The following is a 21843-nucleotide window of genomic DNA, read 5'->3' as shown; positions in this document are numbered from 1 at the left end:
GAGCGGCGGGAGGAGGTTTACACGCGGGCGGCGTCACGCGTTCCGTCGTGTCGAGTGGAAACAGGGAGGGTCCCCGCGCTTCACAATCCGCGGCTGAGGAATCGATTTTTTAGGAAGAAATAATGGGCAACATGGTGGTAAACAAGCCAAACGGAGTGAAATAAAGGGAAAATAGTTGTCGTCGCAGTTCGGGAATTGACTGGTCGCCGTCGACGTGCTTAGAAGGCGGCTTCTCAGTCACATTGCCCAGAGAAATACTGCAAAGGCGAAAGAAAACAGGACCAAGAGATGGACAGATCGTCGGGAAAAAGGAAAGAGATTTGTAGATGGATAGATGTACTGTATAAAGAGAGAGAGAGGGGGGGGGAGAGAGAGGAGGAAGGTCTGGTTCTGTTTATATCAGCTGCTTGTTAACTTGACTGTGTGGACACACTGCAAACAGAACAGAGGAAAGAACAAGCTGTCCTCTCTCCGTCCCCCCCCCCCCCCCCCCTCTCTCTGGCTCCAGTACAGCGCATGTCTCCCTCCCTTCCTCCACCTCTCCCTCCCTTCCTCCACCTCTCCTTCCCTCCCTCTTGTCTCTCTTTCTAGCTCTCTGCCCGTGTTCTTCGGTATACCTCCGTCATCCTTCCCTCCTCCAATCTCTCCATTATCCCTCCCTCCCTCGCTCTCCTTTTCTTCCCTCCCTCTCTTCCGTACAGAGCAGAGCAGAGTGCCACAGTCCACCTCCACACACACACACACACACACACACACACACACACACACACACACACACACACACACACACACACACACACACACACACACACACACACACACACACACACACAGAGGAAAAAAACAAGCCATTATTTGTCCTTAAAGCTATAGAGTTCCTTTTTTCAGTCGTCCTATGCTTCAAAAACAAATCTAATATCCCGTGAAGGGGGAAGGAAGGGTGACTGGAGTGGAGAGCAGGAGAGATGGCGGAGGAGGGGGAGGGTGGAGTCGGAAGAAAGTGGAGGAGAGAGAGAGAGAGGGCGGAGAAGGGAGAGTGGGTGGAGGAGATGGAGGGTGGTTGGTAGGGAGGGTGGAGGAGGGGGAGAGGGTGGAGGAGAGAGCGAGAGCACGGAGAGAAAGGAAGGGAGGTGGGGGAGAGAGAGAGAGGGTGGATGAGAGAGAGAGAGGTTGGAGGAAAACGGGTGGGGTAGGCAGAGAGGTTGGGGGAGAGAGGATGGAGGAGAGGGAGGTTGGTGGAGCGAGAGGGCGGTAGAGCGTGAGAGATAGTCGAGGAGTAGGGAGAAAGGGGAGAGGGTGGAGTAGGGAGATGGCGGAGGAGAGAGAGGGTGGAGAAGGGAGAGAGGGTGGTGGAGGGAGAGAGTAGACAAGGGAGAGGGCGGAGGAGCGAGAGGGATGGTGAAAGAGCGAGGAACATAGTGGAATTGGGGAGAAGTAGAGAGAAAATAGAGCGAGAGAGAGAGAGAGAGAGAGAGAGTGAGTGGAGGTTTAGTGGAAAATAGGTGGGTTGTCCAGGAGGAGAGTTTCTGAAGTGCAGAGGTGAGGCGAGGGGTGAGGCGGAGGGGGAGAGGGGGATAAATGGCGCAGTGTGTCTGGGCGGCAGAACTTCAGGCCATGAAATCACACTGTGCTGTAACCAGGAGGAGACCAAAGTGCCCGTTTGAAAAAAAACCAAAAAAAACAACAACGACGACGACAAAAAAACCCCCAAAAAACGCCAACAACCAAGAACACAGAAAAGAGTCGGTCAGATAAATGAGTCAGTGTTCTAGTTCCATACTACCCACTGTAGCCAGCTAAAGCACTACGCAAAGGAAGAGAAAAGAGAAAGCTTGCAAAGGCTTTTTCAAAACACGGAAAATGAAAAATAAAAAAAAAGTCTCTAATAGTAATAACAGTACCGTATTATACATTATTGAAGGTGTGTACAAACCCGCAGTGCGCAGCGGCTGGCGCGGGACAACAAAGCGAGGGGTGGACGATGACATCAGAAACCGGGAGCGCGGGTTCAGATCCTTTCGGCACAAAAGACTGAGCGGACGTGAGAGGCTCGCGTTCAAGAAACCAAATACTTAAGAAGAGCGGCAGAGAACGGTACTTTGAACGAGCGAGGCGAACGACTGAAGATTGGGATCTGAAGTCGGAGAATCACCGCCAGCTCCTCTTCGGCTTCATTTCTGGGGAGGCTTCGCTGAGAGTTTTCAATTCTAATCCAGATTCAAAGTGTCTTACGTACGAGATACTCCCTTCAAGAGCGCAACTACTGATAGAAGTACATTTTTTATGACCAATATCACATGAGAGGATCTCCAATTTTGCTGCGGCGTCAGTCAATCCCGGCAGCCCCGGTGTCCTTGATGAGGATCTCTAATTTATAGAATGTGAAAAAGAGAGAGCGGCAGGGGAGAAAATTTGAGGCGTTCACGCGGTACTAAGGAATCTGAAGCATCGGCCAATCCCCGACTCCACTGACCCAACAAACAGCTTTGAAACAATCCCCCCCTGGATAAAGCAGCCACCCCGGAGGAGAAAGCAACATTCAAGCAACAGTCTCCTGGTGACCTCCCGGTGCCCCAAGAGCTTCTCGCGGCAACGATCGCTTCAAGTCCATTGCCCTAAAACGGGATCCCAATTCTAGGAAATCTGACCAAACTGCGTCCACGACTCGATCTGCCACGGACTTGAGTGATGACTCTTAAAAAATGGCAGCTGTTCTCCGGGCCAAAGTGGGAGGAATGGTCAAGGAAACCGAAACAACCAGACGGCATAGGAGGAAGGAATGTCCCGGTGACAATGGGTCAGAGGATCGTTGCACTGCGAAAACAAACTTTGAGGCACCCAGCCTGGTTTGTGCACCGATGTCTTTCCAGCCGGCCTCACAATGTCAGTGGCGTAGGTTTCGTTTGAGCATTGGGGGTGGGGGGGACACAAAAAGTGGGGGGTCTGGGGGTCGTCCCCCAGGAAATTCTGAGCGCACCTTAATTTCATGCATACTGGTGAATTTTTTATGCACCAATTTGTGCTTTTTCTGCCTCAGTTTATGGTGCAAACGTCTTAATCTATGCAAAGGAAAAGTTTATTTACAAAATGTGTTTTATTGGGGGAGATAAACGTGTTCTAAATATTGAGGGGGACGTTCCCCCTGCCCCACCCCCCACCCCCCCACGAAATCTACGCCTATGTCGGCGATAGATATGTGGTACTACTTGGTGAGGTTAAGAACGCTCACCAAATAATCGGGCGGGGTGCATAGCATTGTGTTTATAATGATCACCCGGTCATGACCTGCTGGGGCGCAGCGTGGATGCTGACGGTCAGCACCGAGGCCCGAATAAGGACACGCTCTGATCGGGACGCGTCCACGTCACTCGGAGTTATTCATCGCCCAAAGTGTTGCACCCGCTGATCATGACCGCCGACGTTCCGCCACTTCTATCGCCGGGTACTGACCCCTCCACGACCTGCGCCGAGGCTGAACAGGAGGCGCTCCGCGGCCGGGGCGAAAAAAACAAAGGGCCTCCACCCCGAGAGCGCGAAGCTGCCGCCGAAACCGAGAGAGCATCAGATCACGACCGAGCTGCGCGACGATTCCCGACGAGGGCGCAGCGCACGGCAGACGACAAAGGGTTTCCTCCACGGACACGAGGACCTGGTAAGTATGCTTGGAGATACTCAGAGAGACCTGCGGAAGGCTCTCCGTCTAGTCACTACGAAGCGGAAGAATTGGGCGTTGAAGCCACACTGTAAATATAATAACGACCAGTCGGTAATTCACCGGGGCTGAACAACGTACAGAAAATCGGAACTTACAGAACTTTCTCAAAGACTTCAGAAAGGGCTCCGGGTAGGCAGAGCTCCCGGAACGTCACAACCTTCTGTCATAGAAACGCGTCGTTTAATAAACTTCATAATAAGCGCCGTGCTTCTTTCGGTTGCAACGTTGGGCGAGATCAATAAGCCGATTTTCATTGAACGCTGTGCAGCCCCGGTTTTTTGCTACTAAAAGTCGAGGCCGTATATGAAGGGCCTTTTTCTAACACTGTCTACAGAGTCAGGACAATCGGAACATTGAATATTGAAACCAAGTTTTACATTTCACTGTCTAAGCAACACATAAACGATTAGACCACTCGGCGGAAGATTCCGCGGGCTGGATCCATGCCCGACTGAACCTAAAACCTGTCTTCGAAACCACAACTATAGGTATTTGTAACTGTTGTTGTCGTGCGTATTGTTAGGTCGGTTGGTTTGGATTGGAGTGGTGTCACGGCAGCCATCGTAAAAGTCTCAAGCCCTCCCGTTAATCCTGCCTTTATCACCCGCGATCGCTCCAGCAGCTGCTGTGGGCGACACTTTCCTCAATGTCACGCGGAGCGACGGGAGGGGGGAGAACAACGCGCCGCGGGCGGAAAAACCTGCCTTTTCCCGTTCGCCTCACGGGGGAGAGAGAGAGAGAGAGAGAGAGAGAGAGAGAGCGAGAGAGAGCGAGAGGGAGAGAGCGAGCGCGTGGAGCTTTCTCACGGGGGGAACGAGGAGCGCTGTTGTGAACTTTTACGATGGCTACGTCTGACGGGCGGGACGGAGGAGAGGGCTACTCCAAAGTCGCCGATTTGTTAAATGCTCCTCTGCTGTAATGGGGCTTCGCACGCGCACGCGCACGCACGCACGCACGCACACACACACACACACACATAAAAAACTAGTCATATTCTACATAACAACCCTGTTGTACCAGCTCTGGTGTGTGTTTATAAGTGTGTCACACATGGTTCAGCAGCATTTGGCTATTTTTTTCCCCTAAAAGGTTTTACATTTGTGTGTGTGTCTGCACTGCGGTGAGTTTAACGGCCGACACCAGCCAGTCGGTGGAGCGATGGGCCTTTGCTACGCCCCCTCCGCAGGAGTGGTGACGGTGTAGGATGGTGACGACAGTGGAACAGCTCCCCCTACAGGACAGGAGGTCACACCAACACCACATCACTAACGCCTGAGCTTCTGGAGCCTCTGGCGGAATTGGGAGTATGAATCTGGATGGAAGCAGTCTGATGGAACGGAAAAAGGACCCGGACAGCACTGGCAGTTGGAGTGTGAGACGTCCCTCCGTGACATTTTTCCATCGAGAAAACAACAATTGGAGTGTGTGTGTGTGTGTGTGTGTTAGTGTAGATAGGAAGTGTGCTGCCTTGATACACTGTTCTTTGGCATGGCAATTTCAGAAGACAACCAGATTTGTAGAAGCTGCCCATAGAGATTAATAGAGGAAGTAGATCTGGTTTGAAACCTCTACTTAAGTCTATGCTCATCCGACTTGGGTTAAATAGTAGTGCAAAAATCCTCTCCTCGGTGGTGTCTGGATGTCGGGCCGAACACAAATCTTTCACTTGGGGAAAATAATATTGTCTGATTTTTTTTGTTTGAGCACTTCCCCTGACACTACCTAAACTGTACAGATTTTTTTCTTTGGCCCCCACCCATCTCTCGCACTCCAAGCAGGTAACTGCAATCACAAATATTTTTTTATTGAAACGATTTAACCCAGGACTGATGGTACTGATGGAGTCGACTGAGAGAAGAACGCTGCTCAGTAGGTGTTTTGTTGGGAGTTCAAACAGTGGAGCTTGCCAAATTAGGAAGTTTATAGACATACACAAATTTGCTTTATATATATATATACAAACATATATATATATATATGTGTGTGTGTGTGTATATATATATATATATATATATATATATATATATATATATGTGTGTGTGTGTATATATATATATATATATATATATCGTATACTGTTTATGTATAAAATATGTGTACATATATATGTATCCATGTCTTTACTTTTCTTTTTCCAATATACTGTTCAACCGTTTATTCTGGTTTTTTTTTTTCGTTTTAACATTTTTTTTACCCCTGAGAAGATACCTTAGACTGCTTTAAGTACAAAATACACCTCTCTGAGAAAACAAAAAAATCACCAAAGAAACAAATTTACAAACAACTCAAATTCAAGAACGTAAAGCGTAGGCCTCTGAAGCAGATTTTTAGGGTTTCATCACTCATGTGACGGGGGACGGGGGGGGGTACAGGGGGACGGGGGGGGATGTCTGAAGCAGACCCGTTGAGCACAGGAGTTTGGCCAGGACAGCTTTCCAGCGCCGACTGCGCCGCAGCCGCTGTTGCTAAGTAACTGCTACAAGCTTCCATACAAGCTGGTGTGACTGGGAAACGCAGCCTCTCTCTCTCTCAGTGCACCTTCAGCACTCGAGTTCTCAGCAGTGGCAACTCTTTTTATTTATTTATTTATTTATTTTCCGTCTCACAATTGCGTTTGTGTGTCTACGGTTGCGGCCAAATAGTGAAGGAGAATTAAAACGGTTATTCAAGTGAAACCTGGTCAAACTCACTCCTATCAAAGGCTCTGGACTCCGGTTACCTAGTTATGGAAGTGAGGCGGCAGAAAGACAGGCAGCGCTTTGCACTGATAGTACGATGTGTGTGACTCTGTGTGAGTCTATGCTGATTAATGGCAAATGCTGCATTTACATCATCTTTTTAGGCACAATTCTTAAGGAGGCTGGATCTCACTCTTGGCCACACGGTGCCAGCCAGTACCACAGGACTCTTTACAGTTTGATTGAAGCAAATCAGGTTTTAGTTACAACTTGATTGATTGAGTGGTTGATTGCCCGATTGATTGGCAGAGTGATTTACGTACTGATTGTTTAAGGTTTCTTTGTTTTGTTTTTCTGCAGTGGGCGGGGGACGGGACGAGCGACAGAAGGCACAGAGTTTGAAGAATTACGTGTTTTTCCAGGATTGAGAAGTAAAAATAACAGCAGCTGAATGATAACTGAATGTTTAACAACAGCTGGAAAAGAAAGCAAAGGGATTTGCTCATGGGAGTATGTGGGTCAAATGTGTGCATCTGTGTGTGTGTGTGTGTGTGTAATTCTGACAATGGGAATGAGAAACAGGATTGAGGGAAAAAGATTTGGGATGCAAATAAAAAAATCTGTTATTAATCAATCATTTTTATGACATTTTTAAAGGACCGTAATTGTGTCAAATTGAGTTTTATCCCATTAACTAGTCGGCACACATTTTACATTACCCCTGACCATTTTCCTGATGATGGCTTACATTTTTATAGTTTTAATATTGCCAACCATTTATGGGTTTTCGGAGAAAAGAGAGAAATATTTTTGTATTTTTATCACTTACTTAATATTGCCATATTTTGTATTGTTTAATTCCATTTGAAAAGTCGGAAACGCATTTGCTTTTAACATTTGACACTGATAAGCTCCTTTAAAAAAAACAAGTATTATTGATGCCAATAATAAGCCAAATTGTGATGCCATTTTTCACTGAGCAAATCAGAGGTGAATTCTCCCCCAACCCTGTGTGAGTACATATGACAAGCTTTTTAATACGGAAAAGCTTTCAAGACAGACTTTCAAAACATTTCCTTTACATGATCAGAGAGATAGATAGATAGAACTCTGAATCAAAACGCTCTTTTCATCCGACAATTCCACGGAGACGTTGCAGACTCGGTGGAAAACCTCCAAGCCTTAACCAAAAAAAGAGACCAGTTGAAACAAACCTTAATGCCCCAAAATATTTTCAGACCCATTTCCAGAGTGAACCACGGACAACAGAGGGTTTCTGGAATATGGACACTTCTTTCACTGAAATAGAGGACATAAAAAAACAAACTAAAAAAACAAACAAAAAAAAACAAAAACAAGAGACATACCCAACAAGGTCATAACCATTATCTATTCATTTGACATATAGTGTCTCATGAATAGTCGCGAACACACTGGTAGTTTGATGGAGTAACTATTTGATGGGCTAACGGCTACATTCAACCCCCCCGCCCCATCCCAAAACCCCCCCCTACATTGGTAACGGTGAAGACTGAAGAGAGCGGTGGATATTCTGACCAAACCCGTCCGTCCCAGTGAAGGAGCCTGACACGGTTTCTCTACTGGGGGGGCGGGGTGCTTACATACCAGTGTGTGTGTGTGTGTGTGTGTGTGTGTGTGTGTGTGTGTGTGTGTGTGTGTGTGTGTGTGTGTGTGTGTGTGTGCATCCTGGTTAACGGTAGGTATGAGTGTGTGTGTGTGTGTGTGTGTGTGTGTGTGTGAGTGTCTCAGTTCCTTATGACGCCAGCACACTCCTTCTCAGCAGGTCCTCGTTCCCAGGATGCAACTGTGACAGGCGGACTTTGCGCCTGCCAGCTCGCGTCTCCGAGTCACTCAGCTCGCCGTCGGAGAAGTACCCGTCCGTCTCGGCGACGTCCGACAGGAACGCCTCCTTCCCTGGGAGGGGCATGTCTTTCTCCGCAGCCCTGCCCCCCGTCACGGACACGGCTCCGCATCGCCCTCTCCCTCTGGATCTGCCCTGGCGGGGCAGGCGCGGCCGCACAGCCCTGCCGCGGCGACCCCCCCAACCCAACCCGGGAGGCGCGTGCGCGGGGATGGAGGGCTGCGGTGGCGGCGAGGGGCTGCTCCCGTCGACGCTGTCCCAAAGGGCGCCCGCCCGCTCCTCTGAGATGTGACAAGAATCCATTTTGGAAATCGGAGGCTGCGGAGGCGGGTCCCTCTGGGGATCCGATCCCCTGGTTTGGTGGTGAAGGTAGTGGTGGTGCAGCGCCTTGGAGGAGTTCCTGGACCGCTCCCCTCTCCGGCCCACGTGGCGCGGGTGATCCTCGCCAAGGCCGCCCGGGGGGCCCTCTGCCGCCGAGGGGCTGGTAGCGGCCGAGGCCGTGGAGGAAGGGGTCTTGGGCGGGGCGGTGGGGGCGGCGGAGCGGTGGCGGGTGCGGGGCTTCCCGCTGACCCGGGGTTTGCGTCCCAGTTGTGGGGTCTTCCAGGCGGACTGCATGGAATTCTCCATCATCAGATTGAGCAGACTCTCCTCGCCCTGCAGGAGCTGGAGGAGCAGAGGAGGACAAGACAAGGCGGAAGTGGAGGAGGGAGGAGAGAGGAAGGGTCCGGGTAGGGCGAGATTGAGGGATAAGGATGGAAGAGGACAGAGTTAGAAAGGGGCAAAAAAAAGCAAAGCAGGGAAGCGAAATGGAGACAACAAACACCAGAGGTTAGATGGGATGACACGATATGAGAGGAAGGAAGAAGAAAAGATTGGGGAGAAGAGATACAATCGGGAGGAAAGGCTGATCGGTTCATCTAAACAATCTCAAATCTCCCTCCCTGCAGGATATCAGTACATATATATATATATATATATTTTTTTTTTTTATGTGTACCCCTCCCACTCGTCTCTGTGGATTGTTCTGGAAGATATCCCCAAACAATCAGAGTGTGACATGTATTCTGTTCAAAGCCCCCTGCCAATCAATACACAAACACAACACATTCCTGAGGGGAACAGAGGAGGGTCAGCCATAGTGCAGCACCAGCAGCACCACCAGCAGCAGCAGCAGCAGCCGCAGCAGCGCTCCTCTCTGGTTGGGCTAATAGATACTGAAGCATCAAGGAGAGGTGCTTGACCTGGGAGGTGAATAGGGAATCTCACCTCCAGCACACGACAGCCTTGACTGAGTTGAACTGGAAGGGATCCACATCAGATGACATTGTATGAATCGAGTGCATATAGTGGTGTAAAGCAACCGCACTGTGTGCAGGTCAAAGCTGTACTACTGAGTGTTTTCACTCAGTAGTACAGCTTTGACCCGCAATGTGCATGATATTTTTGATAAATATTTATCATTTTGATCCATAATATTTACTACAAATAGATAAATATATATATTTACATACTTCAACTTTAATTTGAATGAGTATTTACAAGCACAATGTGACAAAATTAGAACTTTCATAATTATTATTAAGGTGACAGAGACCATTTGGCAGAATCGTAGGGATTCTACGATCATATGTTTCTATCTTTATTTATCATGGGTTGTGGTGAATTAAATGTATACCCACATTTTCGGAATTCCAATGTTCAATACCAACGGCTGGATGGGTGCGTATTATTACAGTACTATAGGCTTATACTATGACAGCGGCATAAAATGAACAAAAAAAACCACTGTGATTAATTTGTGTGACAAATTCAAGACATGAATTGATGATGGTGACAGCCATACTGACACCACACAAGCCCTACATGATCAGAAAGCAGGCTACTGTTAAAGGCCTACCTCGTCCATAAAATGACCAAAAAAGGCAATCTGAAATGATGATTGTTGATGATAGTGACAGCCTACTGACACTACACAAGGCCTACCTGGTCACAGTGCAGGCTACTGATGCTACAGAAGGCCGAACTGGTCAGGAACAAGGCTACTGGTAAAGGCCTACTTGGTCAGAAAGCAGACCTACAGTTAAAAGCCTACCTGGTCAGGAAGCAGAATACTGTTAAAGGCCTACTTCGTCAGAAAACCGAATACTCATAAAGGCCTACCTGGTCAGAAAGCAGGCTACTGTTAAAAGCCTACCTGGTCAGAAAGCAGGCTACTCTTAAAGGCCTACCTGGTCAGAAAGCAGAATACACTTGAATGCCTACCTGTCAGGAAGCAGGCTACTGTTAAAGGCCTACCTGGTCGGAAAGCAGACCTACAGTTTAAAGCCTACCTGGTCAGAAAGCAGAATACAGAGAAAGGCCTACCTGGTCAGAAAGCCGAATACTCGTAAAGGCCTACCTGGACAGAAAGCAGGCTACTGTGAAAGGCCTACTTGGTCGGAGAACAAGCTACTCTTAAAGGCCTTCCTTGTCAGAAAGCAGGATACTGTTAAAGGCCTACTTGGTCAGAAAGCAGAATACTCTTAAAGGCCTACCTGGTCAGAAAGCAGAATACTGGTAAAGGCCTACCTGGTCAGAAAGCAGAATACTGGTAAAGGCCTACCTGGTCAGAAAGCAGGCTGGCGCTCTTGTCTTGGTGCTGGGCGCCCAGAGCCCACTGGCTCAGCATGTCGTCAGCCGTGATCTGCACCGACTGGGCGAGCCAGCTGTCGAACAAGGAGTTGTCCAGTGGGAAGGACTTGGTCAAACCTGTGGAGGGTGGTGACAGCAAGGGGTGAGGAAGGAGCAAGGCGGGAGGGGTGGAGAGGAGATGGAGAGGCCGAGTAGGCAAGAGAAAGAGAGAGCAGGACAGGAGAGCATGCAGGATAAGAGACGGTAGACGACAGCAGAAGAGGAGAAATCAAGGGTAAAAAAGCAGAAGGGGAGAGTGAGAGAAGGAGAGAGAGCGAGAGAGGGAAAGGGGCAAAGTGAGAGGTACTTAGATATAGTAAATGGAACAAGAACATATCAAAAGCCTTTCATAGCATAAGAGTCATTTTAAGAGAAAGACGGTGCTCACTTCACTTTCACCTCTCTCCAGTGAAATGATTGTGAATCTGCAGTTCACATAGAAAGACCCAGATCTGCCGTCACGGATCATTTTGTTTAATGACTATATATAAAAAAAACTTCAACGAAAAAAGCTAAAGAAATATACGTTTAAATTAATTTTTATTTCTTAACTCCTTAAAAGACCCATTACGCCCAGCTCTAAATTGAATGCTATCGACCTCTCGACCTCCTGAGGATATCAAATCTCATCTAGCCTTATCTCGCTTTTTGGTTCCACTGAGGCAACCCCCGCCCAGTTTCCCACCCTTATATCTTTGCGCCATAAAAAAAAAAACATGAAAGAAAAATAATCCATTCAACCAAATTCAATGTGATACTGATGTTGCTACTCGTTATAACTGAAGGCTCCCTATCGCAGGGACTGTGATCTATTACGCATGGGACTATTGAATACTATTGAGGCTGGACTCTCGCTTCCTCCTCTTTTCTTGCTTCGTGTAAAAAGAGTCCCTAACGAGATACTCGTATTTCGACGCCAGCTTTACCTCACAGATCCAACTCGTGTAAGTCGGATGTGTGCTCTACTACCGTTCGGTGAGGCAGTATATCGTAACATTCAGTTTTTATACGTCCACAACTCTTCTTTTTTCCTCCGCGAAAAGCAATAGAGTCATGATGTCCAAGAGGTGGTATCCAGACTGCGGACACCACAGGGAAAAGGCGACCACCATCGGTCCAGCGTGCGTGCCTGGGTAGGCAGCATGCCAAGGCGGCGCCCCTGGAGGACGCCAGGGAGTGCTCCGCCTGCACACAGCTCTCCCTTGCTACCGTCAGCAGACGCGCTGGTGCAAGGAGGACGCCAACGGAGGAGCCAGGGCGGAGGACGAGCCCGCTCCCCCGGCTAGCATTAGCGTAGGAGCTGGTCCTGTTCGCACTGGGGTGGGGAGCTGTCTACAATGGCGCAACAGCCAACGGGCGGTGGACGATAACGCAGGCGAAACGCCACATAAACGTGCCAGCCCTCAAGGGCTGACATGTTCTGATAAGGTCAGACAGCGTGTTGGCAATGGCTCACATCAACCGCCAAAGTGGGGTCCCGTCCCTCCCCCTGGGTGAGATGGCGAACCGTTACTGCTGTATGCAGCGCAGAACCACCGCTCCCTCTGGGCGGTCCACATCCCTGGCTGCCTCAACCCATGGGGTGGACAAGTTATCCAGGGGGAACCCCAGGGGGGCAGACAGGCGTCTTCACCCCCAGGTGATGGCGGAGGTGGTTTGGCCGGGCGGAGGTGGACCTGTTGCTACGGCTGGTGGCCCCTAATTGGCCCGTGGTTCGCTGATCTGTGCAACATGAGTGTCGGCCCCTCATGGGAGCTCCCCCTCCGGCGAGACCAACTCACGCAGATGCGCAGAACGATTTGACATCCGCATTTGGGCCTATAGCGCCTTCGGGCCTGGTGCCTGAGAGGGAGAAGCTCCTAGCTTACCGGGCTCAGAGAGTTTCGACTGGATTACGTGATACGAAGATCAGTTCCATGAGTAATAGATCTGGTCCATCCTCAGGGAACCCTGGTTGCCTAGATGTTTTTTTCTGACTCAGAGAGTTAGCTCATTGACTACTGTCAAAAATATTTGCTGTAAGTCACTTTTGATAAATGAGTAAACAATGATCTTTACATCAGTTCTGACAGCGGTTGTTATAGAGTGGCGAGAGAGTACTGTGCCCTCTGCTCATTTCTTGCTCATATTGCATCTTGCTTGAATCAAACCCACGCTTTCTCGGCCCCAAGCCTGAATATTTACGGATACACTGGTCCAGTTTTTTCCTCCACTTCTCTATGTGGCTCATTGACCAACTGTTTTATTCACACAGAAATCACCTATCCAGAATCAGAAATATACCATTGATATTAACAAAAACAGTATTCATGTCGTTTTTCAGTCGTTCATGTCTTTTGAATTGTTAGGGGGGAAAACAAGAAGAGGAATCTCTAAAAGCTGGTCACTTTCACAAATGTCAAACAAATACAAAAGCATTATTAGCAAGTATTATAATAAAGTAAAGTATTAATTACACATTCCTGTCCAGAGAGATAAAGGTGTGTCAGTCATTGGGCGTATTGTAGAAGATAATAATACAATCCATGTGACGAAAAATAATTGCCAAATATTGTCATCATTTCAATAAAGGGAAACGATTAAACATGTCCAACAGAGTAAGAAATGCCTTTCAGACTATGCCACTATCACTATCCTGAGATAGTGACATTTACAGTGGAAAATCAGAATCCCAACACAATCTGCCTGTTGCCTCATCAATAATCACTGCTGAAAACCTGTTTCTGTTGGACCTTTTGTGCAGTGCCCTATGGCTTTTTTATTTACTTGAGACACTATCAAGTAAATTAAGTAACTAGGAAATCCATCCATCTTTTTTTCACATGCAGATTGACCACTTGCAGCACTCCTCCCATAAACAGGCAGGTCTGGCTTTAAAGTATGTGGCTCAAACAAGAACGTGAGATTTGTGGTTGTTTTAAGGCAAAATGTAAATCTAGCGTGTGTAAAAGCCACAAGCTCAAATCTGGTCTGAATAATACAATGTAGCCATTTTGATTATTTATTCACACTTACACTACAGGTACTCCTCACTTAACCATCGAGTTCCATTCCTACGACCAGGTCGTTTAGCGAATTGGTCGGTAAGCGAGGACCCGCCCCCTTACCGTTATTTCAGTCTTGGAGATTGCGCACGCTAGTGTAGTGAATGCTGACCGACTGCAGGAACGAGACTGAGACTGAGAACGGTGATGAGATGAGATGTCTATAGTGTATATAGTATATATAGTGTATATAGTGTATAAGGGGTGATGCGCAATGAGATGCTTGACACTGAGACACCGCGGTATTGTACGCAGCGCACAATACAGACTGGTCAGAGAGCTGGTCTGTAAGTCCGGACGTAATTAGTGATTCATTCGTGTAATTAAGTTGTGTCCACAATTTTTCCTTTATAGGAGAGGTTGTTCACAAAAAGACACTTACTGTATGTACAGACAGTACATACATGTACTGTCTGTACATAACTCTGGAAACTGTTCCTGTGGACTCTAGCGAGCAAGCTGCATACTTCGAGGATCAAAGTTGGTGTGAAAGGCATGGAGTGCGCCTATTGTTCATGACAGCGGTGCCAACCCTGTCAATGTTGGTTTTGTTCGAGTCACACAACTCTGGCCCATTTAGAGGCAGTTGCCCTTCAATTTGGTGGCAGCAGTTTTTGAAATGTTGAAAAGTTCCAGGTCCTCTACTGCACAGACTTCATGCAAGGACGTATGAGGATGCATGTCCAGTGCAAGAGGCCACTTGACCTGAAGAAATCCCATAATATTCCCATCACATACAACGGCATCTCGTGATGCGCCCCGAAGTGGGAGATCACGTTGCATCATCATTATTCCTAAACTGTGGAGTTGCCTGTCAGGGAACCTTTTGAGGTAATGCACTGAAGCTAATGAATACTATGCAGATCCCTAGGTGGGAGCTTTCAAGGTGATTTTTTTGGGATGGTGCGGAGACTGTAGGAATGCTGCTTTTTCATTCCATTTGAATTTTCATTTCTAAATTGTGAGGCTGCAATCCCTCCCAGTGCCAACCTCACTCCGAGCTCTGTATTTGGTGATTAGCTGAATTCATTGTGTCTGCGCCAGAGTAAAATTGGCACAATGCCATCTGTTAGTCAAATCTGCCGGCAATGCCATGGGAAAGTTGGTGTAACCCACTTTAATTCATGTTTCTAGCGTTCGAAATATAGAGCAGTTACTCCAGAAAGCCTCAAAAAAATAACAGCTTCAGCGGGTGTGAATGTCGTGCCATCAAATTTGTACATTTGTTTAATTAACACACACTAAACTGCGTTGCTGCGCTCCCTCCACCTCCCTTGCATCCACCTGTTGGGTTCTACTCTTCTATCCAGTGGGGGATTAGAGCTCATCACACCTATATTTCTAGCTCTCAGGATGCCTGTGTTTGCTGTGAGCCCAGACTCCCAAACCCACTCAAACCATGCAAAATAAATGAAGATCATTTGAAAGTAAATCGAAGAATTGTCTGACGGCACTTTTTCTTTTTGCCAGGCTTCGCTGACAATGATGAAGGTACTTCAGTTTGACGACCACCTCGACGAAAGGCACTCACGCCCACATGCAAACACAGTCAAAAGAATACTGCTTGAGAAGATTTAACGCAGGTGCTAAACCTCCTGCCCTGGGTTGACTTCACCTTTTTTTTTTTTTAAATATATATATATATATTTTTTTACTCCACTTGTTATTTTCGCCTCTTAATTTCACTTTTTCAATCCTCCCCAGATGCAGAGTCCTCAGTCCCCGAGTTAGCTGACAGGACGGCAGGAGGAGCTGTTTGGGCATCTTTAAACCCATCCACACAGTCACACACAAACACAAACACACAGTCACACACAGTCACGCACACACAGACACAGACACACACAGACACACCCACCCACACACACACACACACACACACACACACACACACACACACACACCAAGCCAGTACTTTCCATGACGCAGCATGCCTCTGTTGGATTCAGGGGAGCGTTGAGGGAGGAAATAGGTGAGAAAGAGAGAGTGAGAGAGAGAGAGAGGTGTTAGGAAGAGAACCAGGGGGGACAGAGAGAGAGACAAAAGAAGGTGGGAGGAGTTAGAATAGGTGGAAAAAAAAAAAAAAGGAGAAACACTGGCGTGGAAGATGGCTATGAGATGACTGCAGTGGGTTATTTCACTGCTGTGGCTGACTGTGTTGTTTCGTTAATCACAGCTCTGTACAGTTTATATACTGGTTCATGTTTGGCTATAACGCCAAATAATGCAGTATTTGCACTGCAATATGAAAAGAATGTCAACATGTCGAAAAAAACCCCAAAACATTGCTTTGTTATTTGGTTTTTGAAAGCTGCTCATAGACACCCAGCGTTTGGCCATTACCTACACAATGATACTCCTCTACCAAAGCATAATATCATGGGTTTAGCGATGTTTTGAGTAAAAATATTGAATTCCAACCCTTTATAATTTGTAATATAGTAATATAGTATTGTATAATATAATTTGTAATATAATATTTGTAACATTTGACATGAAGCTGATAAGCAGGTATAAATCTGCAATTTGTCTGGTGTTGCCACGCTGTTTATGCATGATTCCCATGACGGCACTGACCACGAGTCTCATCCTCCTGGTGTTGTGATACGTTATTCAGAAGCTCCGATCAGAGTCGGCTCCTACCCAATGCTGCATTACGCAATTAATGCTCTTTAGAAACTGTTAGACTTACTGAAGCCAGGGTGCTACGAACGCCGGCTAAACAGTGCTGGGCAGCACTGCCAAGGCAACGCGGGGTAAGGAATGCACTGGCAGCAGGGCAGGGCCACCGCCAGGGCTGGGAGTGTGTGTGTGTGTGTGTGTGTGTGTGTGTGTGTGTGTGTGTGTGTGTGTGTGTGTGTGTGTGTGTGTGTGTGTGTGTGTGTGTGTGTGTGTGTGTGCGTGTGCGCTGTTGCTAGGTCAAAAACCCTCACTACAATCTGACGATAGTTCTCAAGTGCTAACCATCTCCTTAGCAACCCCACTTAGGGAGAGAAAGGCAGGGATAAAGGGAGAGGGGGCGAGAGAGAGTGGGGGAGAGAGAGAGAGAGGGAGATAGAGAGAGAGAGAGAGAGAGAGATACAGATACAAAGAGGACGAGAGAGAAGGAGAGGTGGAAATAATGAATAGGTGGAAGGAACGGACCAATGTCAAACAGATCATCGTATTAAAGGATAGTGGGTCAGAAAGGGAGAGAGAGAGAGAGAGAGAGAGAGAGAGAGAGAGAGAGAGAGAGAGAGAGAGAGAACACCTTAAAACTGTGGCCGCCAAGAATCACAAAGAATTAATACAAAGGGATTGACCACTTTTTCAATTTACTGATTTAGAGTTTCCTATTCCTTCAGTATCGGTTGATACAGAATCCCCTCGGATCCTTTACTTTAACTGAACAGCATAGTCACGTAAACACACAATCCAGTTTTCTCCACGAGGAGCAGACATAGATGACGTTTGCGCTTGTTATCAGACATGTCAGTTTTTGGCATTGGGGATATTCTCCCATGCAGATGGGAGAACTATATGGAAACACCACTGGTATCATTACATTCCCAACTGCCAGTGTGGTTCACTATAAAGGTGAATTAGTGTTAAACAGCGATCAAATGATCACTCCATTATAACACCGTCATCAATTATCTTTATATTTATTCAAAACGCCCAAGCACCCTGCACTGAGAGGCTGCCGGAGTTAAAACCTGACATTTCGCATCGTGAATGATCTGCCCTTGCAGCGACTTTTCCTTGGTTTTGGTCCTCGGCAGCCGTCCACTCTGTCCACGTGTCCTTGAGGCGAGGCACCGATGGCGTAGGGTCATGATGAGATATGACGATCAGCGCTGTCTTTTCCCCCAGACCATGGGGGGTATGCCATATGGGTCATGACTCAGGGACCATGTCTCAATAATGGCACAAGGCAATCCTGTTAATACAGCTTCATGCTGTACAGCATAAGACCCCATATTCCGATTATTATGGTGATTGTTGGGACCAAAAAAACACAAAAAAACGGCTCTACTCAAAAGTGTGAACCTATATATTTTTCTTGCAGTTAAATCGTATGACGTGGCAAAGATTGCAAGTCAAAGAAAGTAAAAGTGGTTCTTTTTTTAAACTGCTACCAATGTAGAAAGAGTCGTGTGTGATGATAATAAGCATTCTGGAAATACAGTACACACTGTTAACAAGTAATGTGAAATGAGGCTGTAGCAGCCAAACCCAACGTGGCCGAAAAAAAATAAATATGTTGCTACAAATGATACAACTGCCCTCGAAAGAGCTTTTAAGCCAAGGCAGTAATAGCCTCCGCAGGATATCAAACTTGTCCGATTCCACGGCACAGAAAAATACACTGAAGCCTGAGAGTCAGCAGCAGACCCGATGGAGAACAGATGGCCTGACACACGCGCACACACACACACACACACACACACACACACACACACACACACACACACACACACACACACACACACACACACACACACACACACACACACACACCTTACTCCCTTATGTATGCACAGACACACAGTATGCAGATACACAAGCACACAAACATAATTCCACATAAGTTCTGCGCAAAATGATGTGTGTGTTGAAACACACTACACACAAGTGTATGCAAACAGGCAAAAGTACACACACACACACACACACACACACACACACACACACACACACACACACACACACACACACACACACACACACACACACACACACACACACACACACACACACACACACACACACAGAGCTCTGTACATACCAAATGGCTTGTTCGTCACGGAAACTTTGTGTGAGGGATGATTTCCCAGGATCCATTTAACATCATCACACAGTTCTCATCACTCACATACAGGTGAGAGAGCGAGGGAGAGAGAGAGGAGAGAGAGGGAGAGAGAGAATGAGAGAAAGAGAGAGAGAGAGAGAGAGGGAGATAGAGAGAGGATTGCAGAAACAATGGTAAATAAAAGGTTGATAGAAAGATACATAGATTGTAAGAAAGAGTGAGTGGAAGAGAGAAATGGCGATAAGAGAATAGGGCGAGGGTGTTAAATGAAGTAAATGAAGAAAGACTGAGAAAGAAAGAGAGAGAGGTATACAGGCCGACAAAAGATAAAGACAGACATTTGGGGGAGCATTAGAGGGGAAGAAAGCGAGACGGAGAGAAAGATGGAAAGAAGAGTTCTGAACAGAACGCAGCGAGGCAGAACCAAACATCCCCCGTCCTCCTTCCCTCCTTCCCTCCTCCCTCCTCCCTCCTTCATCATCACTCTGTTTATTGAACATATTTGCGTTGGTGGGAAAAACACGGCTGGCGTTGTGATGCCCTTTCTGGGTCATAGAGCGCGGTTTCAATGGCAAGGTCAGTATTAGGTAGCAACAGGGATGGTTGTGAACAAGAGCGGGGGTCTCAAACGACAGGCCTGGGGGCCACATCCGTCCCACAAGCCAATTTTATGAGGCCCTCACATGTTTATGATATATTGTTGAACCTCTGCTGCACATTCATTTCAAAATTGAAAAAATGTATTAACGCATGCATTTTTACTTCAACTAGTAAAAATAATAAACAGAATAAATTGAATATAATTGAATATTAAAAAAAAAATTAGCATTGGTGTCCATGCTGTTTGCTGTTTGCTGGGCAGTTTGAGTCACTTTCAAGTTAAAAATGTCTTCACGCCAATATAATTAAAGAAATAAATAACAAATGAACATGGAAATTAAAAATTGTTTTTCAAAATGTCCATGCCATATCCATAACAGTATTAAACTGAAAAATGTGTTCATAACCTTAGAACCTTAGAACTAGCTGAAACCATATATCCTCTGTTGGCGCAGTGTAATATTCCAGTATTATATTCTTTATCCGGAACATTCCTTCTCACACTCACAGAAACACAAGTGCTGCGCAGGCACTCAAGCTGTCAGAGCGTCTGGTTAATACGCCTCTTAAGCCGTTTGTCACTTCAGCGGTGATGGAGGACTCGGCAAACAGACTCGACTCGAGTGTTCGCGAAACGATCCGAACAGAACGAATCCCTGCGATGTGCGAGGCGTAATTAATCATCATCACCGTAAGTGCGCGTTTCTGCTTTACGCTGGCGGCACTTAATCATGTAAGTTAAAACTACACTTCTCTGGTGTGGCTCGTGTTTGAGCGGCCCGATATGCTCGGATGAATATTCATCGCCCGCGCTCAATGTAGATACACCCCGAGATTAGATAAGAGCTGTGCGTCCGCCCACATAACAGCCTGAGTCTGGAGGTGAGCCGCACTGGAGGAGCCTGAGGAGATGAAGGGATGGAGGACACGCGAGCAACCCACACAACCTCCTGAACCGGAAAATACTCGTTTCGGGTCCAGTCGCTCGCCCTGTAGCTGAAACGGCCAGGGCTGCCCTCTCCGGAATCGCTTTACGCAGAGATTCACAGAAGGGGTAAATGAGCCCCCTGGCTGAGATCACAGGACCTGTAACAAATGTCTGCATTCCCAATCAATAGAAATGCCAATTGGCACTGGACGTGGGGGCCAGTGACAAATAACTGTTTTGTTATCCCGGCCGAAACGAAGTGAACAAAACCCTTCTCTCTTTCCCTCACTTTCACCCATAACCCCCATTCTCTCCTGTGATCAAGTCAGACCCCCCATGGGGAGTCTGTCTCCAAGACACTTCTTCTGTGAAGAAGTCTGAATTAAATGAACCAACGTCAAACCCGACTTGTAATTGACGTGCCATGTAGCCACGCTGCCGTCTACTGGCCAGCAGGGAGAAATTGCGATAACCAGCAGTACTGCAATGTCCTTTGCGTGTGGTACAGTATAACCACATTCAATATGATGATTTTATGCCTTTTATTAGGAATGTTGAAATTATGTTTTAATAGTTAGTAATTAGAAAGCGTTTTTATAGTTAGGTAGTCACAAATGTTTTGTCACTGAGAGAATGGTTTTGAGAGATGGCTGATGTGTGCTCATTTACTTTCATTTTATTTTGTTTGCATGTAAACATCATCACAAGAGTTGATGTTTTGAAGTCATTAATTGTTTTGAACAGAGCGTTGTGTGACGCTAAGTGACTTTTGCATGAAATGAGCTGACATCCACTAGTCCGGGAATTATCATTAAAAGACGGGAGGCACACAAAAACTCAGCTTCTTCCTCTATTTTGAGAAGGAGAGACACGTAAACTACTCCTCAGTCCAGTGTGTAGAAGGAGCCATCGACCAGGTATCGATAGGCGGGACCTCACTTGAGTTTAAGAACTTTTCTTTATATTTTTATTTACGTCTCTGTTTTCGCGATAGCTCGCACACAATTTCGATTTTACCAAACAAGCCTACTCCGGCCTCAGGTGAAGGATTGTGTTTCCTTAATTTCTTTCTTTTGTTTTGTATCACTAAACCTTGTGGCTTTTGCAATGTTACGTTATTGTATTTTTGTGTTCAACCGATCCACGAAAGGCTCCGGCCTAACCGATGAAATGAGTCATTAATAACGTAGTCATTCATTTCATTCGACGCACAACCACCACGAGAGAAGCGCCCGGAAGTCATCGCCTATCCATCCAGAAGTCATCGGAGGGTCGAATCAGTTCAGAGCCCGCTGAACCTCTCCACCACGACTTGATGTTCCGTAAGGCTTCAAAATCCGCTTCTTGAAAGGGGTTGATGTCAAATTAAATGAATTCCCCTCGTTTTATTATTTTGATGAAAGTCACATAACTTCCTACCTCACTATTGTCTCTGAGTGTGTCGCCAATTTTATTTCATTTTCTTCATAATTTATTTTCTTATAATTCATTTTACTATGACTTCATTTATTCAAGTAGATTAGCGGGATAAAAT

General features: G+C 46.8%; 1 protein-coding gene across 1 annotated transcript in view; it reads right to left on the bottom strand.

The window, feature by feature from the left end:
• Window positions 1–8167: 8167 nt before the first annotated feature.
• jade2 (jade family PHD finger 2) overlaps window positions 8168–21843 on the bottom strand; it is a gene marked incomplete at its 3' end in the record, with an annotated part of 178949 nt that continues 165273 nt past the window's right edge. The window contains exons 13-14 of the mRNA XM_080014202.1: window positions 10878–11023; window positions 8168–8938 (exon numbers count right to left, since the gene is read on the bottom strand). Of these exons, the coding sequence (XP_079870328.1) occupies window positions 8168–8938; window positions 10878–11023 (917 nt within the window). The remainder of the gene's footprint in view (window positions 8939–10877; window positions 11024–21843) is intronic.

The sequence above is a fragment of the Zeus faber genome, assembly GCF_960531495.2.
Source record: "Zeus faber genome assembly, chromosome: 14".
Taxonomy (NCBI): domain Eukaryota; kingdom Metazoa; phylum Chordata; class Actinopteri; order Zeiformes; family Zeidae; genus Zeus; species Zeus faber.
Note: the sequence above shows the minus strand (reverse complement) of the source record. Positions and strands in the feature narration are given on the sequence as shown.